This window comes from Condylura cristata, unplaced genomic scaffold (genome assembly GCF_000260355.1).
Source record: "Condylura cristata isolate star-nosed mole 26May11 unplaced genomic scaffold, ConCri1.0 scaffold00009, whole genome shotgun sequence".
NCBI lineage: Eukaryota > Metazoa > Chordata > Mammalia > Eulipotyphla > Talpidae > Condylura > Condylura cristata.
The window spans coordinates 56508903-56530312 of record NW_004567110.1 but is presented as its reverse complement, the minus strand read 5'-3'; the positions used below and the strand labels follow the sequence as shown (position 1 = coordinate 56530312).

Sequence of the window (21410 nt, the reverse complement as noted above, 5' to 3'; positions counted from 1 at the left end):
CAAGCTGCTGCTGGCCACTGCAGGAAGAATTCCATCCCCAGCTCTGCCAGGGAGCTGGCACACATGGTGAGCGGACCTCTCCAGTCTAACCCATTACATCCCTCAGCAGTATATTTCAGTGGATCTGCTTGTTTTGCTTTCCACTCTGTCTCTGGTGGGTCCTCTCACGCTCCCCTGCCCCCGTACCTCTGGCCTACACCCCAATTCTTATATGCATTAGTAAATAAATGTAAAAGAAAATCATTTTCCTGCCTGAATGCACTACCTCTGAAAGTTACCAAAGATTTTGTCTCCATCATTCCTTCTATACTCCTTAGTTGGCATTCTCTGTGGAGTACTTTTCCTTCTCTCCTTGTGGATTTGTTTGCTCCTTTATATTAACGTGGACTATGGATTCTTAGTTTACTGATGTATTGTGTTCTATTTTTTCTGTTTTTGTATTTATACTGTCACAGATGAGGCTTGTGGAGACTTCTCAAAATAACTTCTATACTTTTTCTTTAGATATATGCCCCTGGTATTCTTCAGGCTCTACCTGTTCTGGCATATGATCACCCAGGCTTATCTTCTATAATTTGTGCTTCAAGTTAGAACCACTCTATTTCCAAGGTACCCTGGTTCCTTTTAGTAAGGACCAAGACCTGAGTATTCCTTGTGCCTATTACTCCTGTATTTTCTCACAATAGGCAGTATGTGTGTAAGAGAATCTTGGTTATCATTATCCTTAATACATTTATTTATTTGCTCAGTATAACCAATCTTGGAATCTCATTGGCTGCATGCACCACTTAAAACCCTCATGCCCCATATTCTTGGATGCTGGTGGGCACTCTTTTGAGGGCTTATGTGGCTGCTGCTCTCACTACTACCTCCACCCACCACATGTACTCACTACCTCTCTTATCCCATCTTCTTGGGAGCCATTTGGCATACTACCAGGTCACTCTTGTACTTGATCTCTCCCCAGTTCACTGTCCTGCTATGAGTCACCACTTCATGTTTTATAAGGTATAAAAAAATATGTAGGAGAATATGAAATAACATTAAGTACATAAGAATTTTATATTGTTAAAGTTATTGTAATTTCACTAGAACAGTGGTATTGTTACAGGGTAGCCCATAGTGAACTTGAGCTGCCTGTCTGTGGGTCCTCACCAGCACACTTAAAATTTAATTTTCTGGGTTTATTTAATAAAGGGGGGGGGGGAGGAAAAGGAACAACCTAGGGAAAGAGAGAGGGATACAAAGTAGCTGGAATATGTTACCAGCTCCATTAACTTGGAGCTCTAGTCACAGACTAAAACTCTTAGCCCTGAGTCACCTGGTCTGAGAGCAGTTGCTCCAGAAAGAGAGAACTGTAACCTCCCCAGAGCCACAGTTGCCAAAACCGCTATTTATCCCCCAAAGTCCCAGAATGCCTGCTTAGCTCCGCCCTTGGGTCCTCACAGTTCTCTTCTTCGTACTGCTGGGAGTTGTAGTTTCCAATCACTGGAGTAGAGAATGGAGTCCAGAAAGCTGGAGTAGGGGGTGGAGTCCACAAAACTCTGCAGAGTTCCTTTAGGACACCCTTCCCCTTATTAGCTGTACTGCAGATGGCCTTATTAATGGCAGTTATGATGAAGTTTATTGCAGTTGAATATGCCAGCAGAAAGATAGTAATAAGTATACCTTTTTTAAAAAGTGATCTCCTATGTTTATTTTAGTTACTTAATTTCTAATGTTAGTACATAAAGAAAAAGTTTAGAAGTAGGAATGTTAAGAAAAGTTCAGCTATTCATTGTTTTTTATAAGTCATAGAGATTGCACTGTTTTGTTTTGATTTATGTTTCAATGTGATTAAATATTTCAGTAAGAACTTTATTGTATATTAGTCTCCAAAACAGTCTTTGCTTGGCTCATGAATATCAGCAAATAATAGATTACTTGTATATAAACAGACTAGGGTCTGCATATAGATTTCTAGATGTGTAAAATAAGTTTTTCCACTTTTATCCTCACTTTTTTTTTTTTTTTAAAGATTTATTTATTTGTGCATACAGAACTAGGGTACAGGCCAGAGGCTCAGGGGCGGCGAGAGGCTTCACCAGAGACAGAGTGGGGAGCAGAACAGGCAGATCGATGAAGTACACTGCTGAGAGGAGCAGTGGGCGGGTCAGGAGAGGTCTGCCACGCCATGTGGTCACCTCCAGGGCAGGCGGGAATCGAACTCATGCGGAAGCGGCTTTAGATTCTCAGTGCTGTGCTTTAACCCGCTGCGCCACCAGGGAGGGCTCCTATCCTCACTTTTTACAGCAAATTTAGAGAACATGTCACTGTTTATGTTGTAAGAATTGGATTCTACCCCCAATATCCAGAACTATCACTTAATTGTTAGAAGTTACAATTATAAAAGCTTGCCTTGTGTTATGTATAAAATACTTTATAGTATATGCTGTCAATCCTGATAAAAACCCCATGAGATGTATTATTATCTCTTTAGTGCAGGTGAAGAAAGTGAATAAGCAAATTGCTTTTCAGTTCTTTAAATTTTTGTATGAGTCTATGTTGCCTTGAACTTGTTTTTCCTGTAAACATATAGTTTAATTATTTTTTTTTTCAAGACTGACTGTTTCATTTGCTTCACAGAGATCGAAAACTATGCAATTTGGGCTTAAAAGGCTATTATGTCAAAGGAAACAACATCACAGGTAATTCTGTGTAAAATAATTCTTTTTTGCTAAAGTTAACTATTACTGTATTAATTTGTTAGGATAAAATAATAAGATTTTTTTTTTAATTATTTATTTGTGCATACAGAACTGGGGTACAAGCCAGAGGTGTAAGGGCCGTGAGAGGCTTCACCAGAGACAGAGTGGGGAGCAGGACAGGTTAACGAAGTATACACTGCAGAGGGGAGCAGTGGGCGGGTCAGGAGAGATCTGCCACGTCATGTGGGTCACCTCCGGGACTGGGGATTGAACTCACACTGAAGTGACTGCAGCCAACTTGCAGTGCTGTGACCTAACCTGTTGTGCCACCAGGAAGGGCCCAGGATAAAATATTATAAATGGAAAATAATCCTGTAATCATACAGTCCTTATTTTTTTATGATAGCGCATTTCTATCAAAGCCAAGCTTGTTTTCCTGTAGCTCCTATGTGGATTTTTACTTCTTTGTCCTGTGTAATATTCCCATTGAATAAGTGTAACCTGAGGTGTAAAATTTTGAAAAGTAAAGATCATACAGGGTTTTGTGTTGTTTTTTGTTTGTTTGTTTGGTAATTTATTATCTTAAAAGTTAAGCTTAGGCATATAAATATTTTTTAAGAGTTTATCTGCACATACAACTTACATCATAAAGTACCAAATCAAAGGTGGTTAAGGAATGTTCCATTGACAGAAACTAAGGAAAAACCTTTTTACAAAGAAAATGTACAAGCAAAACATGGAAATTATTTGATTTGCCATAGTTTAAGTAGTTGCTTTCTTTGGGAAAGTCTAGTTGGCTGTTTTTAAATTTTCATTTTCTCAGATTCAATTCACTGACTCAGAGTTGAGTTTTGGCTTGCTGATTAGGCTGTCAAAGCATTAGAGTCATTTCTTAATGGCCTCCTTATTTAACTACTTTAATGATTGTTTTGAAAATAATTCAGTATAAACTTTTAAGTGAACATCACTATCTACTGTGTGAAGTAAAGAGGTTGCAATGTAGGTGATTTTTCCAAGAAACAGACACAATTTTCTGTACTTTAAGTTTCACCTATCTACCTGAAAGCCATTTTAATGTCACTCAGGCCTCAGACCCAGTATTTCTTTTCCACACAGATATTTTATGTTTTTCTAGCCATGTGAAAAACAGCAGCATAAGTTATAGTTTATTACCCAGCATGAGTGAAGAATATCAAACCTTTGAAAACCTTTTTAACTGTAACATTGATGGAATAAATCACCGTTTTTTCAGTTGAGCACTGGACAAAATGTGCTTGTAATTCAATATTATGTTGTACAAAAGATTTATTTGGATACTAGGCTCTCACCAAACACAAGAAAATATTCCTCTCATGAAAGAGGAATATAAAATTTAACTGATTTATTTTCCTTGATTTGCTCTCCTGAGCTGTAAAAGTTAATTGACTAGAAAGATTAATTGAATCCCCTTTATTATTTAGATAAATACCTAATTTCCCTCTTAGTATAATGTGTACAGTTAAGATTTGTCTTTCGATCATTATATTTACTGTTTTCACTGCTCTGTTGCAAGATCATTTAGGTGCTGTACAGCTCAATCCTAATTGAGAATCCTAATAGAGAAAATTGAGGTTTTTAAACAGTTAATAAAGCATTTAAATGACATGTCTCCAGTTAGTGGAATGAGCTGCCTTTAAATAAACATGTTGAGAATAAAATAAAACTTGTTATACGAAAACAGGTTTTCTGTAAGACCTAGATTCAGGGACCTTAAAAGGATCTTCCATCTTGGTGGATTTCAAACTTTTAATAGCAGAGCCCTTGAATTAATTCAGTCTTCCCACAGAGCCCAGAGTATAAATCCCACTTGTTGTTAAGATGCCTGTGAAAGGCTGAAGATGTACTTCTCATTTCTGTTATTAACAATTGCTATGGTAACACTGCAGATCAGCATTTTTACAGCCATCTATCTAGTTCAGTAATTTTGCAGCTAACAAATGTAAAGATTTTAAGCATTTTCCTGTGATAATTCTGCCATGTTCCCTCTTGTGTCCTCACTGTTTTGTCCGGTGCTCAGCACAGAGAAGACAACCGGTAAACATAAATTGAATGGAAGCTAGATGGATAGTGGCAGGCAGAGCCTGGCTAGAAGTTGTCTCTTGAATTTTATTGGCTATTCTTTTACTATTTCATGTTTCCATCCATTTCCATTTGTCCTATTTTTATTCGTCCCCTCAAAAACTGTAACCTTTGCATATCTTCCCTTTGAACAAGTCGGAATTACTCTCGGTCTGAGGTTCTTTAAAATGAATGCTAAAACCTGTGTCTAAATATCCCCTGAAACTAAACTAAATAAACATTACCTGTAGGAGACCAAGCTACAGATGAGGAGGATGACAGTCCTTCCACTAACACTGTAGAATCATATAACAGCAAGGACCTCAATCAAGATGAAAATGAACTTGATTCTGAGGCTGAACTCATGAGAAGTATGGGACTGCCCCTTCAGTTTGGTGGAACATCTGCCCATAAGAATTTTGAGGTAAGAATTTTATTATTTCTGTGTCTTAGTTTTTGTTTTATTTTTTTTTTTTTTCATAAAATACCACACTGAAATTTTTCTTACCTCAATCTAATGCATTCATGAATTAGAGCATATGATCTCTTTAAATATATGTATTTATAAATTAACCAAAACTAAGCTGTGATGTGTTCATATGTAAATTTTCTTTTCCTCTTGGAAACTTCGTAAGATTTGTATAAAGGCTCAGGGTGTATGAGTTTTTGTTGAATGTCAAAATAGATTGTTTTCTCTAATTGCTTATGAAGTACATTTTACATTCAAGTTATTTATCTTATTTAGGTGTCTATGAATACTAGAAATAAAGTTAAAAATAAAAAGAAAAAGAAAAAACATCAGAAAAAGTACTTGGATGAAATTATAAGGGAATCTTGGAGGCAGGACTATGAAGATGATGATGTTTTGGCTTCAGATGATCCATCTTCATATAAGCAATGTGAGAACAACAGCAAACACAAACTTCAAACTAAAAAAGATAATGAAATTGAAAAGCTTCCTGTTGAAACTGCATTATCTCCAAAACTAGAGATTACAGAGAAATGGGAAAAGTATTGGAATGAATATGGTGGAGGACTATTGTGGCAAAGCTGGCAAGAAAAACATTCAGATCAAACACAGTGCTCGGAACCATGGAACATACCTGAAACAAAGGAAGAGTGGGAGCAACATTACAGTCAACTGTACTGGTATTATTTGGAGCAATTTCATTATTGGGAAGCTCAGGGATGGACATTTGATGCCTCACAGAGTTGTGACACAGATTCTCTTGGGTCTAAGGCAGAAGCTGACAATGAGAAAGATGAAAGTTGCATGAAAGCAGACTTAAATTCTTTTCCATCTGTTACAGTTGATAGCGAAAGCTCTAATTCAAGTGACAAAGATCACAGTGAAATACTTGGTAGGATGAATAATATAAATCTAAATTCAGAGGAAGTAGAACAGAGCCAATTGGATTCCTCTGTAAGTTGTGATGGACATCAGTGTTTATGTGAAGTTAACAGCAGAAGAGAATGCCCTGCTTCTGGCCAAAGTGAGCCATGTAATGGAGGAACCAAGGAAAACAGCTTGTCCAGGAATAAAAGCACAAACCAATCTTCTCAAGGTAAGATTGGCCAAGATTTATCCTACTAAATAAAAATTGTTAACAAAGTGAGTCTATTTAGCAAAATAATACCATTCTTTATGGTAGAATTAAGTCATACCAACTACATTTTACTGTACAATTGAAGAATTAATTTACCCACCTCATTTTTTGTATTATAAGTTCTTCATTACCCTTCTACATAAATGGGGGGAAAATTGCATAAGTTATCAAAAGTATCATTTCTTCCAGTTGTACCTTGGTGGCCAATGAATTTAAACTTTAAAGTCCCTTAAATCTAATTTAAAATTACATTGAGCTTGAAATACCCAACTTTTTTCCAGAGCACCTGAGTTAAGAACACATGTTAGGGAGTGATTAGAAGCACACATTTGACATCTTGCAGATCTGATTTTGATTCACATGGCATTCATTTGGGACAAGTGAAATCTTGCTTTATTGAAAATCTCAAAAGAACCTGAAAATTTGTAACTGGAAGGATTGATTCTGTATTCTCATAAAATATCCACGGTAGTATGGCCCTCCCTTGTGGCGCAGCGGGTTAAAGCACTGCACTAAGAATGTTAAGCCGCTTCCGCATGAGTTCAATCCCTGCCTGCCCGGGAGGAGATCCACATGGCGAGGCAGACCTTTCCTGACCGCCCGCTGCTCCCCTCCGCAGTGTACTTCGTCGATCTGCCTGTTCTGCTCCCCACTCTGTCCCTGGTGAATCCTCTCACCCTCCGCATCTCTGGCCTGTACCCCAGTTCTATATGAATAAATAAATAAATCTTTAAAAAAAAAAATATCCAAGGTAGGAACTTTGTTGACTCCTGCCTAAGCGGATTTAAAAACAAAACAGCCTCATCATGCAGACTGATACCACTTCCAGAAATAAAGAAAGCCAGTAAAGAGGTATTTGGGGGAAGTTAGAGTAAGGTGAATAGAAGAATGTTCTTATTACAAAGGAGGGTACTACCAACTGATAACTCCAGCAGAGTGGCACAGGAGGGAAATTTCATAACATTTTAATTTCCTGAAATCCAAATGTTTCATTTAGCAAAATGGAAAAAGGTTTTTTGCCCAGAAATCAAAATTAAGCTTCTAATAAATAGTATTTTGATAATTTGAAAATGCATCGTGGCTAAGTTTTTAGTGAAAATCTGTTTCTTTTAGAAAAACAAAAATGGACTTTTGCACTGAAATAAAAATTATACTTCTATCAAAAAAAAAGATGTATCTTAACAATTTTGATATTTAGTTTTAGAAAAGTCAGGTTGATCAGAACTACTTCTTAGCCTTATTCCTATATGAAGCAGAAAGTGTTGGCCTTTTACTAAACAATTAGATTTGCTCTGCTTTCTCAGATTAATAATCTTACTTGATGTAGTTCAGTTTCCTTTAAAGCGTTCTTAAAGAACTCCATCTGCTTTTTTATTTGTGTTTTCTCTGTACTCTAATAATGGCACTTAATGTAGTATGCTGTTATCATTCTTTCATGAGTGGTGTTATTTTTATCCTTTAATGTGATTATTTTAAATTAGCCCTGATAATTCTCTTGGTTATTTTTTGTACTTTTTTTTTTTTTAAAGAGTTATTTATTTGTGCATACAGAACTGGGGTGCAGGGGCAGTGAGAGTGGGAAGCAGAACAGGCCAATCAATGAAGTACACTGCTGAGGGGAGCAGTGGGCGGGTCAGGAGAGGTCTGCCGCACCATGTGGGTCACCTCCAGGGCTGGGGATTGAACTCGCTTCAGCTTCTTAGTGCTGTGCCTTAACCTGCTGTGCCACCAGGGAGGACCCTATTTTTTGTACTTGTTGACCACTAAACTTGAAGTATGTATATTGGTCATTGTGTTTGTTAGCCCTTAGCTACTGCTTCATGTTTTTCTTTGATTTTCCTCCCTTCTACTTTTTTCTTATGTCAATGTAAATTTTACTATCTATGCTTTTTATTGCTTGGTTCCTACATTATATAGGGAGATTAACCTTTTCTGTTGCTTATTCTTAGCTGTGTATTTAATTGACCATTTTCTAACTAGCTCCAGTGTGTCTGCCATTGGGATCAATTTGAGAATTGTAGGTTTTGATCACTTTTAGGTCAAACACAGAGTACATACTGCATTTGTACCTTCTGCTTCTACTGTTTGTGGTTGGGCATTCTATTGAAATTGTCTGTGCCCACATAATCAGCTTCCCCCTTGTCAACCTGTAACACACACTGCTGTACTCCAGCCTCATCCACACGCTTTTTTGCAATCTGAAAATAAGAATAAAGACTCAAGCTTCATATGGAGCCATGACAAATAAAAAATAATCTTTTCAAGTGCTGATACTTACTTTCTGGTATTTCCATTATTTGTTTAAGAGTTGTGGTAGAAACAAATGTTTCTTATTCTATGCAATCATGCTATTGTTAGTCGTTTAAATTAAAATTTTGATAAAATATAATAACTAATGACTATCACAAAGGTTAAATTGTAGACTGATTTGTGTCAATCTGGATATCTCTAAGGAAAGCATTTTACTTTTTAAATATTTAGAACTGGAAACTGACTTTAATAGAAATACCTACAATTTTTTTATAAGTTTTTATTGGTATTTTAATAAAATACAGAAATTGTGCTTCTTTGCAACTCTACCCAACCCTTTGGATTGTTGAAGCCATAAGTTATGTATGTACAATGTATATGCCCAGTATACAAACCAGTATTTAATTTCATTAGTCTCTGAAATTATATAAAAAATAAAATATGAAGTTAAAATCAGTCATAATAATATTAAATTTTAGACTAATAATTTTTAAATATATTTTACTTTCTTAAATCACATAGAAAACAAAAAGTGGTGTTACAAACTGTTGTTGCAGTAATACTGCCTTTAACGATCCTGTTTCTTCGCATGGTCTAGGTGTTGGTGTGCCTTCTTTTCACCATGCCAGATTCCCTTTCGTGCAGAGCAGGTTTAGTGGTAACAAACTCCTCAACTTTTGTTTGTCTAAGAAAATCTCAGTTTGTTCCTCAAATTTGAAACTGGTTTGCTGATGATATAGCATTCTTGATTATGTGACATACTACTTTACTAAACTGGTTTATTGTTTTAATTAGTTTTTCCATGGATTTTTTTTTAGGGTCCTCTCTAAATACTATTATATCTCCTGCAAATAATATATTGAAAAGCATTGATGAGAGTAGACATTCTGTCATGCTCCAGACCTTAGTGGGAAGACTTTTGGTTTCTCACCATTGAGAATGATGTTTGCTGTAGGTTTGTTATATGTGACTTTTATTATGCTCAGCTATGTTCCCTTTATCATTAGTTTTCCTAAGAATTTCTTCACAAATAGATATTGAACTTTATCAAATGCTTTTTCAGCATCTGTTAATAGAATATATGGTTTTCCTTTTTGTTGATGTGCTGTATCACATTAATTCATTTTGGGATGTCAAACCATCTTTGTGCTTCTGTAATAATAAACTCCATCTGGTCATGGTGTATAATTTTTTTGATGGATTTTGTGTTAGTTTGCTAAGACTTTATTGAGGATTTTAGATCTATGTTCATTAGAGAGATTGTGTTTTCTTTGTATGTGTTGTCTTTGGTTTTGGTATTAGTGTAATGGCTTCATAAAATGCATTTGATAATATTCCTTCTTCACTTTTTTGAGCATTTTTGTAGAGGAGGCATTAGTTCATTGCTATACATTTGGTAGAACTTGCTAGAGAAACTATCTGGTAATGGGCTTTTGATTTGGGGGAAGGTTTCTTCTTTCTGCAGCTTGGGGTGATTATGTAATTCCAAGAATTTGCTTGTTTGCATATAAATGTTCATCGTAATCTCTGATTATCCTCTGGATTTCCACTGTGTCTATTCTAATTTCTCCCTTTTTTTCTTTTATTACTCTGTTTGAGTTTTCTCTCTTTTTTTCCTTGTGAGTCTAGATAAGAGGATATTTTCATTAACCTTCTTGTTTCATTCATCTTTGGGCCTGACTTTTTAATTTCTATTTCATTTATTTCTGCTTTAATTTTTATTATTTCCTTTCTTTTGGTTTGGATTTTTTTTTGTTGTTCTTTGAGTTTCTTGTGATGGGACATTAAGTTATTTCTTTGGATTCTTTATTATTTTTCTTGATGTGAGCCTTATTGCTATGTACCTTTCTCTTAGAAATGCTTTTGCTATGTCCCACACATTCTGGAAGGTGTGTCCTCATTGTCATTCATCTCATATTTATTTTTCTCATTAATCCAGTAGTCTTTCATTAACATATTGTTCAGTCTCCATGTAGTAGGGCACTGCCTAGCCTTTTATTCATAGCTGATTTCTAGTTTAATTCCTTTTTGGTCAAAGAAGAAACTTAGTATTATTTCAGTCTGCATACTACTCATTTGTCTTGTGGCCCAGTATGTGGTAAGTTCTGGAGAATGATCTATGTGCACTTGACAAAAACGTATATTTGGATTTTGGGAAGTGCCTTGTGACATCTGTCTGTTAGGCCCATGTGTTCTAGATCCCTACTTAGGGCCATTGTGTCCTTGTTTATTTGTGTGTCCTGTTGATCTCTCTGTTGATGAGAATGGGGTGTTGAAGTCTCCTATTATATATGTATTTTTCCATTGTCTTGTTTTCAGAGATTATGGCAATTGTCTAATGTTCATTGAGGTTCTTTCACTTGTTGAGTATATATTTATGAGTAGTATGTCTTCCTGGATTTATGAGTAGTATGCCTTCCTGGAGTGTTATTGTCTTGATCATTATATAGTGACCATCTACGTCTTGTTACTTTTTTAGTTTGAAGTCCATTTTACCCAAATATGGCTGTTCCTGTCTTCTTTTAGGGGCCATTTGCTTATAGAATTGTTTTCTAATCCTTTACTTTGAATCTAAGCTCATCTTTGGAACCTAGTTGTATTTCCTGGAGGCAGCAGAAGGTTGGATTTTGTTTTCTAACCCAACATGTTACTCTAAATCTGTTGACCAGTGAGTTCAGTCCCTTAACATTGGGGGTGATTATTGATAGGTGGAAGTCTGTTATTGCTATTTTGTTGTTTCAGTACCTTGTTCAGTTCCCATTGCTCTTCTAATATATCTTGGAGTTGAGGGTTAGTAGTAGTAAATTTCTGAGAAGGTCCTTAATTTCTCTTCATAGGGGAAGGAGAACTTTGAAAGATAAAGCATGCTTGTCTGCAGTGTTTTGAACATTGCTACATTTATTTTATTCTTCATCTGTGCAGGTGGGTAATTAATAGGTAGATGTGGTTTGACACTTTGACATACCACATACAGTTCACTGCAGGAAAAGCACTGAAATATTTTGATTGCCTATGCAAATGGCAGAAGAGTTGCCAAACCAAAGGGAGAAATCTACTACAGTACCTCTGCCTCTTTAGATTTGCAGGAAACTTCAAAAGCAAATACAATCAAAGAAAAAACACACTCCAGCAGTGTTGATGGAGATGAGAGTGAAGAAGATCCACCTGAACATAAGCCCAGTAAACTCAAAAGAAGGCAAGTTGCATGTTACCTCTCTCTCCAGAATGAATTAGCATAAGCCGATGTGTCTGTGAGTATTTAGAAAGTACTTGTTAAATTAAAATATTGCTAATCTTGTGAGAGAGAGAGAGAGAGAGAGAGAGGACATACTGGGAAGACTGCACTTTGGAACATGATCACTCCTAATTGTACCTCTTATTCTGCCACAATTGCTCATCTATAAGATAGAATTGATGCCCTTTTTGTGTGAGATCATTGGGAAGACTGGAACTTAGAGCTATCAATAGATGATAAGTTTTAATTAATACTGTTTAATAAATAGGTATTTCATGAAAACTCTAATTTTTTCAAAAGTTTTGATTAATCACAGAATTTCACTTCTAATAATCTCATTCTATAGATAGAAATACTAATTTAAAAAAAAATGGTTAAGTGCCTTACCAAGAGTTACAAGCCTTAGACCAGACTTTGGAAGACAGTGTTCTTTCTAGTATTGATACATATGGAGCAGCAAATAGAGAATAATGTAAGGTACAATATGTTCACATGCTCACGCTGTAAAATAGAAGATGGGGATCGACATTAAAGAATTTAGACATTAGGGAAATGTTTTATTTCTCTGACAGAATACAAAGTGCTTCTATAAGACTTTCATTTCCTATAGCTTCCCAAAACTGTGAGCAAGATTTGGAAGTGTAGTAACATAATATTTAAAAGCACATCTATACTATGTTCCTTCTACATGGTAGACATTGCTTGTAAACTCTTCCCTTAGTTCCTAAGGCAGAGACTATGTATGTACATATATCCCTGGGACCTTTGTAGATACTCCATAAATGTTTAGAGCATTTAGCTTAATTCATAAAAGCTATTTTTCACCGTTTTTGTTTATTTGGTGCTGTCGCCCAGATAGTTTAGAGACAACTAGACAGCATCCCAATAGATAGATGATCCCATGTTATTTAATATCACTTGTTTTACAACCTTATTCTTCCTTACAGTATTTTTCCTTCTGTAATTTTTTTGATCGAGTTGATAACTTCTTGAATGTTTCCTTACTTGATTTTAAGGAAAACTTCTAGCTATGTCAGTCTAGGCAGTTAGTTTAAGGATAGAACTTTTTTTTTTTTTTAAGATTTATTTATTTATTCATACAGAACTGGGGTACAGGCCAGAGATACGGAGGGTGAGAGGATTCACCAGAGACAGAGTGGGGAGCAGAACAGGCAGATTGACAAAGTACACTGCTGAGGGGAGCAGCGGGCAGGTCAGGAGAGGTCTGCCTCGCCATGTGGATCTCCTCCAGGGCAGGCGGGAATCGAACTCATGTGGAAGTGGCTTAAGCTTCTTAGTGCAGTGCTTTAACCCCCTGCGCCACCAGGGAGGGCCTAAGGATACAACTTTTAATGGTTTTGTTTTTCCAAAGGAAAATGGAGAATATTTGTACCATGTTCAGTAGCTTAAGATATGACATGGCTTGTTACTGTTTTCTAAATACTAGATACTATATGCAGTTTGGAAAATACCATTTCAGGGACTCTCACTTGCCTTTCTGGATTTGACTTATCATTAGTTGTGATAAGTTATTCACATGACCATAGGTACCTTTTGATATTTGCCTGAACTGACCATATGGGTATTAGCTTACCACCATTTACCTTTTGTTTCTTTGTTTAGCCATGAACTGGACATCGATGAAAACCCAGATTCAGACTTGGAGAATGATGGTTCCCTTCTAGGATTCAAGCATGGCTCAGGACAAAAGTGATTATACATAAATTCTGTTATCTTCTGGAAATCTTGATCTATCTTAAATCTCTCTAATATTCGGATAGCTAAGAATGTTTAATGATTAAAACACTACCTCATTTAATAAGGACTATAGGACAATCATTATACATTATGACATATTCACAAGTTTAAGTTGCACTTTATAATAATTCCAATGTTGTTATTCAATTTCATAGTTATAGCAACTGTAACTCACAGAACTTTTGAACTGGACAGATAACTATTTCAGCATAACTGTTGAGACTTAAAAGCATGGTTCACTTTTCACCTAGAGTCTTAACATGTCTACCCCTGTACATATCTGAAACATGCATAAAAAGTTCACAGCTGGAGTATTTTTTTCTTTTTTATTGTGAAAGTAGCAAAACAAAAATGCCAAGTACGTAGTAAAAATCTTTTCAAGTCATTCCTAAGATGTAGACAATATTTGGCACATATCCATCCTAATGTAACGTGTGTGTTTTATAATTATATATGTATATACATGAAAATCTCTTTTTATAAAACAAAAAAGCATTGTATAAAACACAGATACAGGTATTCTGGAACTTGCCCTTTCCCCTCAACAATGTGCAGTGAACACCCTGCACTGTAAATACACCTGGATTTACTGATCTTTCAGTGGGGCTGTTTTTCATGCACCATCCTGTATCCACATCTAGGTTGCTTTTAAGATCTAAACATACACCCTTGCATTGTACCGGTACATTCCTCCTTGCTACTGAGTAGTATTTCATTGTATGGATGTACCATTTGTCCGACTATTAATTTGTTTAAGGAAACTTTAATCATGTGTAATATTTGGCAGTTAAGTAAAGCTGCTGTGAACATTTAGATCCATATGTAAGTTTTCTCTGCAATTAAATGCTCAATTATTAAATATAAGGAAACCGAAGGATTTATTGCATACAATACAAAGATTAAAACTGAATGAAGTTACACAAAGGACCTGCTGTCTCAAGAGCTAAATGTAAATCCTCCAATTTGCACCAGTGATTTAAGTTGAGATTAAGGTATTTGATATTTCTAAGGGTTTAGATTTATTTTCGTTAGCTCTAAAATTTTATTAGATACCTACACATTATGATGTCAGTAAGAAAACAACATGGTTCTTAAGGTTGACCCATAAGTTGAATTCATAGTAGTTCAGAAATGAGCATTCATAACTATAGTACCATAATATTGTTATTTAAAGATTCACTTATCATTTCCTTATAGTACTTAAGTAGTTTATATAGTTATCTAAAACTAAAGATCAGAAAGATTAAGTAATACAAAAGTTTTCTTGATATTGCCATGTTTAAATTGCTAGCAGAATTTTTTTTTTTTTTGAGACATACTTAGCTAACTGTTGGCTAGTATTCTTAACTGTCCTGTTCCTACTTAGAACACCCTACATTCATTTTTATAAAGAAGTTTATGGCTAGAAGGTAAATGTTTTTGAAAATGAAAATTCCTTTTGAAATTTGAACTTTCTTAAATTGTTGTTAATTTTTGGACAGTGTTTGATTTCTCCCATCCAGTGTAGTCCCTGTAGCTCTCGCTCTACCATCATACCCATGGTCCATCACCACAGTCCCTCCTGCTCTTCCTACCCTGTTTATTACCCTTCTCCCCTCCTGCTATCTGCCTCAGGTCTATGATCAGCTTGTAACTTTTGTCTTTTACCTGACCCTTTTTGCTTTCTCCCTGTTCCACACGTAAGTGAAACCATCAGTTACTTATCTTTTTTCTTCAGGCTTATTTCACATAGCATAACCCCTTCTAATATGAATCTTCTAATTCCATCCCTATCACCACAAATGGCATGAATTTCTTTTTTGATCACTGAGGAGTACTCCATTGTGTATACAAACCACATCTAGGTCCTTTCATTGTTTTGGAGCATTTTGGTATTTTCTATGTCTTGGCTATTGTAAATAGTATTGCAATGAGCTTTGGAGTACAGATTGCCTTTTAGAGCAGTATTTTTGTGTCCTTTGCAACACCTGGCATTTAAAATCAAATTACTCAGGAATGTACACATGCTAAATTGTATGTTGTAATCTCAGTCCCAAATTGTGTGTAGGAGACCCCGTTAAAGGAGGCTTGATATAGTCAAAGAAGGCTTTAAGGTGGACATACATTTTAGCACTGTAAACTTCATATGGTTAAATCAACATACATTCTCTAATCATTTTGATAATAGTGATTTTCTTCTTTGCTAAGCATGAACTGAGTTAGGTTATGAGTTCAGGGACCACTTTTAAGATAATTCAAACTTATCCAGATATTTGGCAACACTTCACTATGAGAAAAATATATATACTTCCTATATGCTATGGGGTCATATTTTTCTGCTGTTTATTACATTTTACTGTGTACTCTCAGCTTGGATGTGTTGATATTTCCATCCTCAGTGTTTCATATTTAGTTGACAATTAACATACAGACCAGACCTCAAATTTCCCTGCATTTTAAACTTTATTTCATAGTTTTCTTCACTTAGAAAAATAAAATGAAAATGGTGACTATTAACAGAAAATAGTGAAAAGTGTTAGTTTTATTCTCTTTTCATGTAGGGAAACAAGCCCATAGAACTTATGTTTGAGTCCAGTTCTTTTGTTTGGTCACAGATATGGTGAGATTTCAAATTTCAGTCATCGGAGGGTCAGGTATCTACAGAAGAACATAAAGTATAAATCAAAGTTCCTAGATATGCGAAGACAGATAAATATGAAAAATAAACACATCTTTTTCACTGAAGAGGCAGAAAAACCACTTTTGAAGAAAAGCAAAGCTTTGAGTAAGGTATGTGTAAATTTTGTTTTATACTTACCGATAGCATTTCATTTTGTGAGCAAGGCTCTTAAGACTGTTTTCAAATGGGAACTCTTTCTACCTGTTATAAGGATATCTAACTAGCATTTGTTGTAGGAACTAAATTTAAAAACCTAAGTTGGGGGGAATATGAAACGGAGATGTGTCAAAACTACAAAGTAGTAGTGTCTAGGAAAATAAATAGGTAAAATTACCCTGTGTAAATAGTAAGACAGTAGGATTTCTCATTTCACTCAGGTAAGCAGGATCCTTGGTAGTCCTTTTCCTAACACACCTTTTAAGCCTGAGTTTTTGGGTCATCAAGAAGTGATAGATCCAACTTTGTACTAATAAGTTCACCTTAATGGCATGAGACTCAAGGTTAATTTAGTGATTCACAAGAAGAATCACTGTACTGTTCTCGTCCCCCTCTCTTGGACTTTGCTATACTTGCTATCCAAGGACCTGGAAAACAAGCATCTTGAATTATTTTTGCTTGATTGATGAGTTATCCTTCATATAGAAAAAAAAGACACCTTCATGTGAGCAGAACGTTAGTAACAAAATCTTAGAACCATGATGAGTTTTAACTTACGATATATGGTTCTCCCTAACTTCAACATTTCTAAAACATGCTACAAATTTATAACTCCTTTTATTTTTATATTTTAATGGGATTTTTACTGGTGATATATTTTAATATTGCAGTGACTGTGTTTCTCTCTGAAGCTGTTATCCCAGTATCAGTCCAGTCAATCCTATAGGACTTTTTATGATGTATTGGATGTGATGATCCCATCATTTAATTGTAGCTAAGAACAGAAACATAACTGCTAAGGTCTGGCGAGGAAAAATAAATGTGATTGTTGTGTCCTTAGATACCACATTGTTGTGTAGGTGCAGTACCTTCCAAGGAAGGTTCTGGGCTGTTGTTCATTTTCAATTTATGTCTTCAATCCTTCTGATTTACTAACTCAAGAAGGACATGAAGATCTGTTATGAAGAATATTCACGTTATGAAAATGCAAGGAAATATTTATCATCTGCCTTGGAGCCTTGTTAACATTTCAGAGAACAAATCCTACTTTTGGGGAATCATCTTGCTGACTCAGCTGCTTTCTTTCTAATATAACACTGCTTTTATTCTCATAGATTGTCACTGTCCTTTTTTGAGTTTACTTTTGATGTTGAATACCACAGATTGTGACATGAACCATTGCAGAAAGCTCTATATAATTTGAAAAACCAAAATTAATATATTGCTCAATAATAAGTGTATTTGTGGTGGTGATAGCACACGGTACAGTTATTTTTTGGAAAAGCTTTATCCTTTTGGTGTTAATTGATAATAGGGTGGCCATAGTCTTAATATTTAATCTAATATTTTTTCCCTTTTAACAAAATCTTTAATAAGGTTATGGTATATCCAGACAGCAAAGAGCAGGTATTTAGAATTATTTATTCACAATAGCATGTATATCATACTTACAGAGCTAATAAGTATGACACAGATGTCATTCAAGTGATAACTGGTAAAACAGTGGGAATATTCTGTGTTATTTGAGATTAACTCATATTTGCTGATATCATATACTCTTAGGTTGAAAAATTTCTAAAATGGGTCAATGAGGAAACATCGCCAGAGTCACCTTCTCACAATAATGTGCTAGACACTTGTACAAGCAGTGATTCAGAGGACCAAGAAATTTCTGTTAAAAAGGGTGATGACCTGCTCGAGATTAGCAGTCCACAACCTGAAAAGTGTCATGCCGTATCTTCATCTGGTGAACCTGGAACAGGAAAAAATGAAAAGGATAGCTCAGTAGCAGCTCTTCTACATAAACAGGATTGTGTTACTCAAGATGTACCAGACTCTCTTCAGGGAGAAACTGAAGGTAAAACTAAATCCACTTCACCTTGCTAGTGGGTTTAGACAAATTCATGTTTAAATAATTGTCTTTCCTTAGTTTTCATTTATGAATCATCTGTATCTAAATTTTCACACCTGCTATTTATTTTTTAAGTTGAGAGCATATTAAAGTGAAATGTTCTAATGGTTATGGCTTAGCACCCAGGGCATACTTTACTATTAGCAGAGCAAGTGCATTAAAATAAAAGGTAAAAGCACTTGGGAAAACTGAGCACCTCTGCCTCTTCCAGAAAGATTGGTCTCTACCACCATGGTCAGTTCCATGAGCTAATAGTGGCCAATTTCCTTTATTTTTAATTTTTGTTTTTTGTTTATTTGTAGTGATTATTTGTTGGTGATAGTTTGTGGGGTTTTTTTGACACATGTGTAAGAAGTATTTACAGTACAAGGCTATAATAACATGTTTACTTATGCCGTTTTGTACTATTTGAATATTTTTATAGCAAATGTTCTTTTATTATTAAAAAAATAATAATCATTACATTCAGTTTAACATGAAAGCTTTTATAAGGTAGAAATTTTCATTTAACGTTCAGTTGTATTGAATTTTTCAGATATACCCTAAATGGAGCCAGTAAGAATTGTTGAAGTCCTTCATAGTTTTAATATACTATTGAGGAGAATGTTTTGCTTAAATCTCCCCCCTGCCCCAGCCCTGTGTATTTTTGTGTTGACCACTGATCTTTGTATATGTATTTGCCCTTTCTAAACAATGTTCTTAATGTAATTTTAATTTTTTATTACCATCATACAACTAATGTTCATTGGTACTTGAACATTCTGAATGTTTTAACATGTTTTATTCTTATTTAATCTGTAAAGTAACCCAATAAGGTGAGTAGAATTACCCTTATTCAATAAATATAGAAAATAAAGCTTCAAAGAAATTAAGAAATTTGCCCAGGGTCATTTGGGAAGTGAATAGTACCTTTGACTCACTACCAGTGAACGGATTCCTAAATCTCATTTTTCCTACCCTACTTTTCTGCTACCACCACTCAAGTATTTGGAAGATAGTGGTTGTGAGAAGGACTTCAGAAATACTAGCATTTAGTAGTCTAGATTACAATGTGATTTTGCACAACAAAAATTGTTCACTCAAAAAATCAGTATCCCCTCTCAAGGAACTCTTCACTGGATTTTGCTGTTGCAATCCATGTTAAGACATGGTCCTTTCCTTGAGGACTATTTTAAGTATAGTAGAGTTTTATGTGCCTGTATTAGTTCTTTTCATTAAATTTAGTTAACATAGCACATTCATCATTCTAAGTTACTGCTTCTGATCTGCTCAAAACTGAAACCATATAATCAAACTACTAAAAATTGGAAGTTTAAAAAAAAATCAGTCTCTGAGTGAATGAAACAGAGATAGTGACTCCTATTTTACACCTTCTAGTTGATGGCTAGGTTCTGAGAACTGATGTGACTAAGAACAAGAGCTTTATCAGTCCTTAAGAACTTTTATTTTAAAGAAGGTAAGGAAAATATTTAAATTTTTATAAGTCAACAACTAAATAGTGTCTTGTCTACAGGAATATCTTTTATAGATATGATAGTATTTTTGCTTTTCTCCTAACATCCCTATGAAAAAAGTAGGTTAAGTAATACTCAGTCATTCACTCCTGATGATGAGGAATTAAAAATAAGAGCTGAGAGGCCCTCCCTGGTGGCACAATGTGTTAGGACACAGCACTGCAAGCTGGCTGCAGCCACTTCAGTGTGAGTTCGATCCTCAGCCCCAGAAGTGACCTATATGGTGCAGACCTCTCCTGTCTTGCCCACTGCTCCCCTCAGCAGTGTACTTCGTTGATCTGCCTGTTCTATCCACTCAGTCTCTGGTGTATCCTTTCACCACCCCTGCACATCTGGCCTTTACCCCAGCTCTGTATGCATAAATAAATCAGTCTTTTAAATAAAGAGAGAGAGAAAGCTTAGAGAACCCAAGTTTCTTTATAAGCCCAGGGAGCCAGTAAATAGCAAAATGGCGACTGTAATATAGTCAGTGCTGTTTCCATTGTGCCTTCTGCTTCTCCATACATGTTCTAGAGCACAGTCCCAAATGCAATCAGTTGATAAGGCTGTACTTTTAGATCAATTCACTGTGATTCTCTTATTTTAGAATGAGCTCTCTGTTTTTTATATTCTTTTATTGTAGCTGAAAGTAAAAAGAAAAATAAGAAGAAAAGCAAGAACAAAAAGGTAAATGGTCTGCCTCCTGAGATAGCTGCTGTTCCTGAACTCGCAAAATACTGGGCCCAGAGATACAGGCTTTTCTCCCGATTTGATGATGGGATTAAGTTGGATAGAGGTGAAGTATATGTATTTTCTGGCTTTATTTCGAAATGATTTCAAATATACAGAGAAATTGCAAGCACTGTACAGAAAACTTTCTTTTTGTTCATATCCCCTTTATCCATTTTCAACTATTAATATTTGGCACATGTGCTTTTTTATTCTCTCTAGGTGTGTGCGTAGTTTTTCTTGTTTGTATTGCTAATTCAGTTGTTCCTACCCCTTAATACTTCAGTGTGTATTTTCTTAAACCAGGATGTTTTTATATAACAATAGTAAAATTATAAATTTAACATTGCTACATTATCATAATCTACACTGCTTCATCCTAGTTTCACCAGTTATCCTAGTAATGTCCCTTATAGTATTATTTTGGAGTTAGGGTATGGAGTTAGGGTTCTGCCCTTCCTGCTATACTTCTTTAGCTATCAGCTTCTTGCTTTTCTTGACACTTGGGTAATGTGAGAACTTTTCCAAAATCCAGTACAAATGTGGTTCATTGCTTCCTTATTAGAAATAAAAGAATTGAGGAACTGAGTGAAGTTTGGAGAGTTGGCAGATTAGAATGGGTAACTTTCCATTTTCCCTAGTCAGTAATTAATGCCTGAAGCAGAGAAATTGGAATTGTGTTCATTTATAGACATAATTCATTTATGGAATCATAGACAAGAATGGGAATGATTGTTTCTCTGGAAATTGGAAAGAGTGGTTTATTTTTATAAAGCTTTATAGAACTTTTCTCTAAAACTAGGTAATTCGCACTTTTTGAAAGGGAT

At 35.3% G+C, this 21410-nt stretch overlaps 1 protein-coding gene across 1 annotated transcript in view; it reads left to right on the top strand.

The window, feature by feature from the left end:
• Positions 1–21410, top strand: part of TGS1 (trimethylguanosine synthase 1) — a 38609-nt gene that overhangs the window by 3441 nt on the left and 13758 nt on the right. The window contains exons 2-9 of the mRNA XM_004679872.2: positions 2626–2687; positions 5036–5208; positions 5530–6349; positions 11720–11837; positions 13500–13586; positions 16229–16403; positions 18013–18307; positions 20498–20650. Of these exons, the coding sequence (XP_004679929.1) occupies positions 2626–2687; positions 5036–5208; positions 5530–6349; positions 11720–11837; positions 13500–13586; positions 16229–16403; positions 18013–18307; positions 20498–20650 (1883 nt within the window). The remainder of the gene's footprint in view (positions 1–2625; positions 2688–5035; positions 5209–5529; positions 6350–11719; positions 11838–13499; positions 13587–16228; positions 16404–18012; positions 18308–20497; positions 20651–21410) is intronic.